The sequence below is a fragment of the Ranitomeya imitator genome, chromosome 2, assembly GCF_032444005.1.
Source record: "Ranitomeya imitator isolate aRanImi1 chromosome 2, aRanImi1.pri, whole genome shotgun sequence".
NCBI classification, from domain to species: Eukaryota; Metazoa; Chordata; class Amphibia; order Anura; family Dendrobatidae; genus Ranitomeya; species Ranitomeya imitator.
Genome location: NC_091283.1, coordinates 807,584,822 through 807,597,329, shown reverse-complemented (window position 1 = coordinate 807,597,329; position 12,508 = coordinate 807,584,822). Strand labels below are relative to the sequence as shown.

Here is a 12,508-nt window from a genome sequence, read left to right as displayed (position 1 = left end):
CAATGTCAGAGTCGCCAAGATCCGTTGAAGCGTTCCAGAGTTATAACCTCATAAAGGTACAGTGGTCAAAATTGTAAAAATTGGCCCGGTCATTAACGTGCAAACCACCCTCGGGGCTTAAGGGGTTAAAGGTGCATGACCAGTATTTCCTGGTCTTAAAAGCACATGACCAGTATTCCCAGTCTTAAGGGCGCATGACCAGTATTCCCAGTCTTAAAGGTGCATGACCAGTATTCCCAGTCTTAAGGGCGCATGACCAGTATTCCCTGGTCTTAAAGGCGTATGATCAGTATTCCCTGGTCTTAAAGGCGCATGACCAGTATTCCCTGGTCTTAAAGGTGCATGACCAGTATTCTCTGGTCTTAAAGGTGCATGACCAGTATTCTCTGGTCTTAAAGGTGCAAGACCAGTATTCTCTGGTCTTAAAGGTGCATGACCAGTATTCTCTGGTCTTAAAGGTGAATGACCAGTATTCCCTGGACTTAAAGGTGCATGACCAGTATTCTCTGGTCTTAAAGGTGCATGACCAGTATTCCCTGGTCTTAAAGGTGCATGACCAGTATTCCCTGGTCTTAAAGGTGCATGACCAGTATTCCCTGGTCTTAAAGGTGCATGACCAGTATTCCCTGGTCTTAAAGGTGCATGACCAGTATTCTCTGGTCTTAAAGGCGCATGACCAGTATTCTCTGGTCTTAAAGGCGCATGACCAGTATTCTCTGGTCTTAAAGGCGCATGACCAGTATTCTCTGGTCTTAAAGGCGCATGACCAGTATTCTCTGGTCTTAAAGGCGCATGACCAGTATTCTCTGGTCTTAAAGGCGCATGACCAGTATTCCCCGGTCTTAAAGGCGCATGACCAGTATTCCCCGGTCTTAAAGGCGCATGACCAGTATTCTCTTTTCTTAACGGCGCTTGATCAGTCCGAGGAGCCCTCCACCGCCGACCTCAGCTTTATCCTCTAGTTCCCCTCAGTGGACTTCTTCACTGACCAATCCATGGTTCTCTGACCAAGAGATTGAATCCCTCTGTGTACCCTCTGTGTTTGGAGTGCTCGCAGGACCAATATACATGGTCCCTATCCTACATGGGAGCCGTCGGCTAGCAGGGGCCGCAAGTATTCTAGAAACGTGCAGGCGTCTAGAAACATACAGGCATCTAGAAAACGGAAGTTTTTCGTTTCCTGCTCCCTCACCAATGATTTGATGACAACAAGGCTCTGAATATGGATTGGATATTGCCTGAGCTTGCCAGAGCTTCAGAGACTAAACTCCCTCGAGAGCATTTGCCATTCAATTCGGATAAGCGTTTCACTGGACAGAAGCCTCTACGTGGGATGCCATGCCTGGCCTGTTTTTTAAGGGCGACGGGTCCTTTAAAGGGCACCGATCTCCCCACACCATCAACAGACGAGCACACGGAGTGTCGTCTCCATGTTTCCTCTTCTGCATCCAGGCCTAACGCCAGACAACCTGTCCTGTCCACCTGGAGACCTGAACGCTGTGGACATATAGAGGCACCCTTTTTGGCGTACGAGCTCCCCCCTCTGCATCACCACTCTTTAGTGGATGATGCAAGAAGGCGGACAATTCCTCTCCACTTCCCTGTTAAGAGGTTGATGGATCGAGGGTTCCTAATTTTTATCTCTGCACCGTGAAAAGAGGAGATGGCAAGAGACTATGACCTGCTGGATGCAGCCGCACATTCTGCCATGGGGCAGATTAACCGGGTAGAATCTCCTGTGGTATACCTACCAGTATCCCTACCTGATGGGTCATCAATTAAAAATACCACAGACTGTCAGATAGCAAATCTGGTTCCTTTCCGTCTCGCGGCTTCGGGTCCAGCACTCTATCCTCCCTAGCGGCCGCATGGATTGCTAGAGCAATGGTCTCCTGGCTGGAGACCTTAACTACCTTGATTCACACCAGCAACAACTGGCCAATCAAATCCTTTGAGCGGGACACTGACAAAGGATTGTATAAGGATTGTCCAGCACAGTCTAGATCTAAGGGATCTTGGTTCCAAACAGGGGAACGAAAAGTAAGATCAACCCTGGACCTCAAACTTCTAACAACCTTTGACATGGTCCTCCTTCTTTGGATGGAGTTCCTCCGCTCAGCCATTACTTCAACAGAAAAAGGTGCAGTTTCCGGCATCCATCGACATTCGGGTTGCTTGCCCTCTGCAAAAATTCCTTCGCCTTTCCATTCGTCAACAGCATTTTCAAGTCACAACCTTGTTCTTCGGCCTTGCTTCCGCACCCAGAGTGTTCGCTCGGGTCATGGCGGATGTCATGTTTCTCTTGCACTCTAGAAGCGTGCTCGTCCTGCCCTGTTTGGTCTGTCTAGCCGCCCTTCCAGGACTACGCTGAGTCTTCTATATCTCTTGCGATACCTTCTCTCCTGGGCTGGCAGCTACACTTAGACAAGTTCTCCTCATTTCCAGCCCAGCAGATATTTTTTTTGAGGATGATCCTGCACACTTCTAGAAGGATGGTAATTCTTCCTCGAGACAAGGTCATGGCCCTTCAACAGGGAGCTCGCGCAAGGAGAGTTCTGAGGACTTGATTACTCACCCCCTCATTTCATTCGATTTGCTAAGAGAGTTCTGAGGAAAAATGGTGACGACAATGGAAGCGGTTTCCTTCGCGCCGCTCGTTTTCAGCAAGTCAAACAGACTTTCAGACAGTAGTCTCTGAGCTCCTTCTTCATCCAGGGCCTTTCTCCCGGTTCAATGGTTATTAGTAACTACCAATGCCAGTCTTCTTCTCCCCATCATTGTTCTGGAGATCCGAACGGTAGTCTTACATCAGGTCCACTGCCTTCTGGCGGGTCACCCTATCTGAATTCAATTGGATAATGCCACGGCGGTGCCTTACGTCAGGTACCCACGGTCAGGCGCCATGACCGAGGTACCTCACTTTCTCTGATGGGCCGAAGTCTATTATTCAGTGATCTCGGCAGTATATATCCCAGAAGTAGAACTCTGAACGGCAAACAAATTCAGCCGTCAGGGTTCCGCCTCAAGTCAGTGGGAACTTCACCCCGAAGTCTTCCATCAGATCTGTCCTTACTGGAGATCTCCAGTTGTAGGTGGGATGACATCCAGACTGAAGGCCAATGTACTCGAGTTCGTGGTTCGGCCTCGAGATCCAAGAGCCATCGCTCTCCATGCTCTGGTTCTGCCGTGGTACCAGTTTCCATAACTCCCTTTCCGAAAGCCTTTCGGAAGCAGAAAGGGGCCCCAGTGATCCTCAGAGATCCGCACTGACCACGTCCGTTTTTTGTTTGCGGAGCTAGTATCTTCTCGCCTTATCGCAGCACAACTGCAAGTAGGGACTTTCTCACAGGGAGTTTTCACACGTAGTTCTTCCCTATCGCATACCGTTAGATCATTGGGACCTTATTATTCCTAGGAGCTTTACAGTAGGCTCCTTTTTCATCCGGGCAGACTTTACTATCAGGGAAAGTCGTCCCGTTCTCCTCTGCGATATTCTCACTCTGACGAGTCTTCAGAGCTAGCTTCTCTGCTCTTTCAGACTTTTTTACCTTATTACCTTCGAGGCAAGGTTGTCCTCAGGCCATCTCCATCCCTTGTTACCAAGGTGGTACTGTATTACCACTGTTATGAGGGCATAGTTCTTCCCTCATCTCTTTTGGCTCCAGTCCACAAAATGAAATAAGATCCCCCATATTCTGGACGAAGTGAGTGCTCTGAGTAGGTACGTCTTGAGGACGGCGTCCTTCTGAAGGTTAGACGTTTTATTTGGGCTTCCTGACGGTAGAGGAAGGCTTCCTGACTTTTTCAGGAAGGGTTTAGCCGTTTCATCGACCATGATAACATGGTGAATTCTTTGCACCATCCAGGAGTCCTTCCGTGCTAGATGTCAGCCTATCTCCCTGTCTATCAAGGGTTCTAGGCACCAGGCGTCAGCAAGGCACGCCTGCAAGCTTGCGGATTCGTCCAGTCCGCATGCATTCTTGAAGCACTATAATTCCCACACTTCCACAGATGTGAGTCTGGGCAGGCGGACTATGCAGGCCGCGGTGGCGCACTTGTAAGTAGCGGTTACACAGGGCCTGATCTATTGTTGTCCCCACCCAGGGACTGCTTTGGGACGTCCCACGGTCTGTGTCCCCCAATGAGGCGAAGGAGAAATAGGGATTTTTGTGTACTCACCGTAAAATCCTTTTCTCCGAGCCATTCATTGGGGGACACAGCTCCCACCCTGTTATTAGCTTATGCTTGTTTTTTAGAATATGACATGCTATACGCTCATATATTGTTATTGATCTCCTACTGCTTTTGCACCGAACTGGTTAGCTGAGAGCCAGCAGGAGGGTGTATACTGCAGGGGAGGAGGTAACCTTCTTTGTGTCACTTAGTGTCAGCCTCCTATTGGCAGCAGCATACACCCACGGTCTGTGTCCCCCAATGAATGGCTCGGAGAAAAGGATTTTACGGTGAGTACACAAAAATCCCTATTTTTTTTATTTTTAGATTCTGTCTCTCACGGGTGAAGTTTACCTACGATAAAAATGACAGATCTTTCCATTCTTTGTAGGTGGGAAAACTTGCAAAATTGGCAGTGTATCCAATACTTATTTTCCCCACTGTATGTTTATATTCTATAATATATATGTGTGTGTGTGTGTGTGTTTTGACATTGTATAAAAACAATGCATTTTATTACTCTCAGGCTTGGAAACATTTACCTACTAAGGTGGCGGAAATCCTGGAGGAACTCAAAGCCGTGGAGGTAATTTTATCATTTATGATTAGGTTGATTAGTATTTAAATAAAACAAAATTGAACCGGAGTATCAGTTGGTATACATGCAACATAGAAGCGTGTTCACATTGGCCATTAAACAGACAAAGGAAAAAAAGGCCGATGTCTATTTACATTGAATGTTCCGTCTTCGGTGACACATTTCACCAAGCCGATTTCTCACCAGGTGTTCCTGAAAAGTGACAGCTTGTGTCTGATGAAAGGAGACAGATTCCGAACGTTACCCACAATCCCGTCTGCCTACCTCTTAGCGATGCACATTCAGCAGCTGGAGACTGGGGGCTTTACTATGGCAAATCGAGCATTTAAGTGGAATAAGCTAAGGTGAGTGCGAAACGGATGATTTATCAACACAGATAGAGTTGAAACCAGAAGTTTACATACACTGTATAAAAAGACCCCGTTCAGAATTGTTTAAAGGCATAGTAATCTGAGCGTATGTAAACTTTTGACTTTGCAGTAAGCAATAAAAATGCCTGAAAGCATCCTCTCTCTCTCATTATTCTGGCATTTGGCAAATATTAATAAATATGGTAATCCTAATTGACCTAAAATGGGAAAGGTTTATTCTGATTTCATGTCAGATATTGAGAAAAACATCCAGATGTGTCTTTTTGTATAGTGGATGTCAACTTCTGGTTTCACCTGTAGATAGATCACTCCCATTGATGACATCCAAACGTGCACAGAAGTCCGCACGACGACAAGCTTTAACTTGTTTTGCGCTGTATGATTTGTTATGTTTCCTTGATTTAAGCTTTTTTTTATTATGCTTTTTTTATTTATTATGCTTTTTTTGTTTATTATGCTTTTTTTATTTATTATGCTTTTTTTGTTTATTCTTTTTTGTTTATTATGCTTTTTGGTTTTTACTTGTCATTTTTGTTATTTTATGTCACTATTTCACGTGTCCAGCTTAAAGTAGATTGTTAAGGGAGGGCGGGGGCAGTTTATCGGACAGAAGTTGGTAATTTTTATTTTATTTTTTATTGTGGGAACCTTACACTAGACAAGTGTTCCCCAACTCTGGTCCTCAAGAGCCACCAACAGGTCATGCTTTCAGTATTTCCTTAGTATTGCACAGGTGATAATTGCATCACCTGGACAGGCAAGCATTCAATCACCTGTGCAATATTAAGGAAATCCTGAAAACATGACCTGCTGGTGGCTCTTGAGGACCGGTGTTGGGGAACACTGCACTAGACAATCCTGAGATATAGGGTTTGCAGAGCTGAATGGGGGCCGTGGTGGAACACGCGCACATCCACTCCAGACTTTGGGACCGCCGGAGATAGCGCTACGATCTACAGAGACCCTTTTCTGCAATCATTAATTTATCAAATGTATGTAAAGGGGAGATAACTTTTTAGGTTTCCTGCCATAAATATACAACGAGCAGTCATTTAAAGAGTAACATAAAATATATACTCACACATACAGTATATGCAGCTGTTAAACACAGCTTCTAAAGGAACATGAACTGGGCATTGAAACAGCACTGCAACACAGTGTTTTGTGAAAGAAAGAAAGAAACAAAAGAAGGCAATTTAAATATATGTTACAAAAATTCATAATAATGCCATGCCTGGAGGATAATTAAACATTTATACATATAATTATCCTCTAGTTATGGCAAAATTATGAATTTTTGTAATACATTTCATTACCTTCTTTTGTCTCTCAATCACTATGCTGTAGTGCGGTTTCAATGCCCAGTTCATGCTCCTTTTAGAAGCTGCTTTTAACTGCTGCTCAGCAAAATCTTAACATTACGTTCAAATAATCAGAGTATAGGACGTTCCCTGTCTGAGTACTTAGCGGAGGATCAGAGAGGCTCAGGCAGGGAAGGTACCATACCCAGACTTTTTCAAACTAGTGCAGGGATCTTGCCAAGCAGTAGTTGTAAGCAGCTTCTAAAGGAGCATAAATTGAGCATTGATGCAGCATAGCGTTTGGGAGAGAAGGAAGCAAAATAGAGTATAATGAAGTGTATTAAAAAAAAAAAAAACACTTTACAATGCCTGCAGAATAATGAAATACAAAAATAAGTTTAGTTATTTCTAAAACACTGAAAGGAACTGTCGGCAGCTCATCGCCAGGAGAACCAAAAGATCAGAAGTTTGAAACTGGACATGTCCAATCAGCATCTCCAGATGATTTATCTTTCCAGGCCCCCCATACACATAAGTCTAATATATATGAGGGCTTTTCTCGGTGGTGGCTTTCACTGGTCACTGACCTTCTGCAGATTTCACTCTTATACAATGTCATTTTTATTGCTTAAATTGCTTTAGTGATTTCAGCAAAAGTCTCGTGAATGTCTTCAATACAGTTCTCCACGTCTTTTTTTTTTTATTATTATTTTTTTTTCCCTCCACAGGAATATTGCAAAAGTTGTCAGCCAGGTTCATGCATTTCAAGAAATCCCGTACTCCTTCAGTCCGGATCCAGACCTGCAGTTTTACCTCCGCCAGCGCATTTCCCATTTCAGCGATGCAGATATCTCCGTCCTGGCAGCTGACAACAACGCCAACTTCCATCACGTGAACTCCGAGAAACATTCTCGTAAGATACAGGACACACTACGAAGGATGAAGGCGACATTTCAGTGAAAGCCATAGACATAACCGCACATTTGGATCCCTTCCAAAGAACCAAAGAGTAAATGAAGAATTGCCCAAGCTGATGGAAGGGCAAAAACGGTGGCTGTTAGGGTCTTCTTAGCTTAGATTGGCAGCAGTAAAATTGGGGGGCGGCACAAATATTCACAAAGGGCTCATGTATTGCTCATCTCGGATCTCTGTTACGTACTGTAATCGGTCTGAATGCGTTCCTATCTCTGTACTGGTGACCACGTCGCTATATCCACCAACCACGGAGAGCTTCTTTTTTTATTTCCTTCTGTTTTGTATGCATTTTTCAGATCACAATCAGTCCTATTTTTGACTTTTGCATAAAAAATAAGGACTGGTGTATGATGAAATGTAGCACTTAGGGTTACCCATGTTTCTTGGCTTTAAGTAACAATGGTTGGATTTTGATTTTGCGCACACAACCAAGAATGAGAAGGCTATCGCCTACAAGGTAAACTAAACACTAAACATATTAATGGAATAAGGCAAATTAATTGTAGCTCAACCTGTCTTTAAAAAAAAAAAAAAAATATATATATATATATATATATATATATATATATATATCTATATTCTAAATATATATATAATATAATTTTTGAACCTTGACAAGCACTTGGCTGCCTGCTATAGTTTTTTCATTGTAACTCCAGTGACCCATTTAGAAACCTCTCAGAATCTGCTCAGGCCCTCTCCATTCGTTTCAGTAAGATGCATGGAGACCTGAATAGCTGCAGTGCTTTACTTCCTCCCTGCTGTTAGTTAGAGAATATACTTGAATTTCTTGACAGGTAGAGATATGGTGTGCACTTATGGATAGAGCCTGGTTATGATAAAGTCCTGGGATTACAGCAGCCTCTGCAAGCACATAGTGTTGTATCAGAGGATGTGACATGAGCAAGTTGGCACAGACCAGGCTGCAGCTCTGCTTTATCTGTAACATGACTCATTCCGATAATAGTGATTCATATTAAGTAGATTAAGGCAAATGTATATTGGGTATATTGGGTCGACCTAGCTTAGGATAAAAAGAAAAAAAGGTTGACCTTGACAAGCACTTACTTTCATATTTTTAAGGGTAACCCATGTTGAAAACTCTTGCACTATGCATGTGCCCACTCCATTTGTTCAATTAAAGGGACTCTGTCACCCACCCCCACCCCCGGGACGTGTATGACCTATTAATATGGGCATACAGGTAATGCCTCATATTAATGGTCTTGTTGCTGAGAAATATTAAATTATGTTTTTATGTTGATGATTTCTTCCAGGCTCCGAAGATATCATTAACATAAAGAAAGAATATAACATTTCTCCACAACAAGACCATTAATATGAGGCATATAGGTAGGACCAGTGTAACATTTCTATCGCCTGTATGCCCATATTTATAGGTCATATGTCCCCGGGGGTGGACAGATTCCCTTTAAGATGCAGAGAAGGCAGAGACTTGAGTTACTGCAGTGCTTGGCTTTCTCCCTGATGTTGGGGTGCTTTCAGATTGCGTTATTGCCCACGTTCAGTGGTCGCGTTGGGTCTTTTGTCTGGACACTCAGGCAGTCTGATATGTCTGATTGTCTTGTCTCCAGTTGGCATATACTCCTGACAATGATGCACTTCAGAGCACACGGTTACTTTTTCGGTACCATTATAGTATATGGTCCCATTGGAGCGTTCGCCTGAATCCCGTTTTACAGGGGGTTCGGATACAAGCCCCGACAGTACCGCTGAATATGGCCAAGAACGCAATGTGAAAGGAGCCTTCGATAATGTACTTGAATCTTTTACCCAAGCAGGTAGAGATAAAGCGTGTACTGTGAGAGAACCTGATCGTAGTAAACTCCTGGGATCACAGCAGCCACTGCAATGTTTCCAGCACATAGTGTAGAATATGAGCTAGCAAGTTGGTGGAGACCAGGCTGTAGCACTACTTTATCTGTAACATGTCTGACTGTGATAAGAAGGAAAAAAAAAAGGTCTGCATCACAAATGGCCGAGCTTTAAAGGGAACCTGTCACCTGAATTTGGCGGGACCGATTTTCGGTCATATGAGCGGGGTTTTCAGGTGTTTGATTCACCCTTTCCTTACCCGCTGGCTGCATGCTGGCCGCAATATTGGATTGAAGTTCATTCTCTGTCCTCTGTAGTACATGCCTGCACAAGGCAATCTTGCCTCGCGCACGCGCAGTATGCTTTGCCCAACTGCAGGCACAGCCAAAAAGCATTAGTGCGCATGCGCCAGCGCACTATATCCCGGAACACAGCTAAATACTTCCGGGACATAGTGCTCCGGCGCATGCGCACTAATGCTTTTCGGCTTTGCCCGCAGTTGGGCAAAGCATACTACTGCGCGTGCGCAAGGCAAATTTGCCTTGTGCAGGCATGTACTACGGAGGACAGAGAATAAACTTCAATCCAGTATTGCAGCCAGCATGCAGCCAGCGGGTAAGGAAAGGGTGAATCAAACACCCGAAAACCCCGCCCATATGACTTAAAACCGGTCCCGCCAAATTCAGGTGACAGGTTCCCTTTAAAGGGAGTGGTATGGTACCTCCTATGAAGATCTAACGGTACATTGAGGGTCGTTTGGAAAATGAATTGAATTGGTAGCCATGGTACTTAATTTGCACTTTTTGGATGATGACTTTTTGATGTAATTGGTGGTCACTGTTACTGTTCATCCTCATGACGGCACAGGAATCCTATGCAAACCTAAGACTGTTCTCTAGGTGTAGTGTAAGTATTGTGTTTGGCCAGGTGGAATTGTGGAAAGGTGAATGACTAATTCCCAGTAACGGCTACATTTTGCAGTAGGTGTAGGGCTGAGCGGCACTCAAGGGGCACCAGAGTTCTGCAAACACTTTTTACATGTAATTTTTGACTGTGTTCTCTGATCTGTCCTAAATCTCACTGCAGAAGTAGTTATGATGGAGTAATTACCGCGCAGCTATTTACTAAAATATTTCACAATAATGGGTAAAAAAATTTAGAAAACCAGAACAAAAAATATACAGACCCGAATATACAAGCTGAAAAAGTCACTAATGATCAGAAGCAAAGAAATAATAACGGGGGGAGGGAGGGGTCTGATTTTTTTGCTTCTGATCTTCAGTTGTTTGAAGAGTAATTAAACCTTTTCGAGACATTTTTAAGTTACGTGGGGCTTTTATTCTGCACAGATTGCTGGGGGTTTGGGTCAGTCCCTCGAAAGATCTTAGAAAAGTGCAGAAGTGGATAAGTCAGAGTACAGATTCAATGGAAAGTCATAGACTTACATGAAAGAAAGCCGTGTGGCTCTATTCTTTATTGCATTTGCACCTTTGTTTTGTGTCTTTGCCTGTTTATTTTCTTTTGTGCCTTATTGTTTTAATGTGTATATTCCCCTTATTCGTTTTTCTTTTCTTTTTTCTTAATTATATTTTCAAAAATGGGGCATAGAAAACATCAACTAATACCGCAAGACAATATAAATAATAAATAAATTTAAAAAAGCCACAAAAGAACAACGGAGTCCAAAGATTTTCTTCTGAGCTCTTGCCCTCTGAGCTGCAAACTTCGGAGGTCTTTTGGATGATCTATAGGACCCAGACCCCACAGATCTGCACATAATTATAGGACCTACAACAAATGATTGAAAAGTTTACTTAGAGGTCGTCCCATCTAAGTCCTTTTTGCTATTTATTTTTACAAGACTTGCTACATGGGTCTGATAGGTGCTGCTGGTCCCCCCTTTGAGACTTTCTAATAGGCAGAGCAGGGCCCTTTCCCAATACCGTAATTTCCGTTTCAAACAGGAGTTTTTAATTACAAAAAAGAACCACTTACACAGACCTGGCCATCTTAAGCATTTACGGATGTCTCCTATTTGGCAGAGGGGACTTTGGGGGGCTCCTCAGACACAAAAGTCTTGATAAAGCTGCTTCCTATGACTCCTGTGATTTTTGCACCATTGAGTATGGTCTATGGCCCCCAATTACTATCACACACGACTGGAGAGAAAATTTTTTGTATATTAAGCAGACCCCCTCCCTAATTTTTTATGACCATTGTTGTTGTGGGTTACACGGCCGCATGTAATCACGCGACAGCTCAAGATATAGCCGTGCGCCGGTCAGGTACAAGCATTCATCTGCCCAATTTTTGGTGCATGAATTGGAGTTTCAGTGGTTGTCATTTTTGCCTAACAAACGGGCAATCGCGGCATGTGTTGCAGCTGTCAAACAGCCGCGAGACATGCAGCAACTGCGACACGGAACTTTTTTTCGAACACGCTGAAGTCACTCGGTTAACACCCGAGCATGGCTAACACCTTATCCGAGCACGTTCGCTCGTCACTATTGTTAATGCATCATGATAGCTTGGGCACCAAGTAGGTCCAATTTTCCAGTTTCCGTTGACGTAAATTACTAATTCCGACCACATAGATGTATTTTATGCACTACTGCTCATGATCCATGTGTGACGACCATCGTTGCGCCAGCAGTTTTTGCACTGATGACTTTTTTTAGTCCATGCACAGGTTCTTCAACCTATAGGATATTGCGTTCACATCAACCATTTACAAGCAATTGTCTTCCATGTTTACACCGTGATAATAATTTGAATGATAGATTCTTAAGCTTTTCTGGTGTAGAGAGACAGGAACCAATCAGTGTATCCTAATTCTGTACAAAGCAGGGCAGCACCAGAAGAATGGCCCCTTCTCTAGGACGATATATATCTTCTGGACTCCTCATGGGAGGAGCCAAATAGTATTATGTGCAGGATTGCTAAGTAGTGAGAGCCTATGTGTCAAAGGTTTTCATGTCATGTTTCTTACAACAGTACTTGGCTTCTGGTTATATGATTGCATGTTTCAGGGATTCTTATAAAATATACTTGTATCTTACAAAGAACATTGGCCAATGGCATACATTTTTCAGAGGGGGCCAAAATGCTCTTCAAAAGAGTTGGTGCAAATTAATTTGCAGGACCTGGTCGAGAGGCCAGGTTAGTAACCAGTGCTCATCTGACTTCCTAAGAATCACTTTTTGCCTCTCGGCATCCTTGGAACTTCTCTTGATTAGCCTCAATGTCATTGTTAC

At 43.6% G+C, this 12,508-nt stretch overlaps 1 protein-coding gene across 1 annotated transcript in view; it reads left to right on the top strand.

The window, feature by feature from the left end:
* The window catches only part of KNDC1 (kinase non-catalytic C-lobe domain containing 1), a 127,943-nt gene extending 120,005 nt beyond the window's left edge, over positions 1–7,938 (top strand). The window contains exons 28-30 of the mRNA XM_069753825.1: positions 4,700–4,759; positions 4,958–5,115; positions 7,172–7,938. Of these exons, the coding sequence (XP_069609926.1) occupies positions 4,700–4,759; positions 4,958–5,115; positions 7,172–7,403 (450 nt within the window). The 3' untranslated portion in view covers positions 7,404–7,938. The remainder of the gene's footprint in view (positions 1–4,699; positions 4,760–4,957; positions 5,116–7,171) is intronic.
* Positions 7,939–12,508: the final 4,570 nt, after the last annotated feature.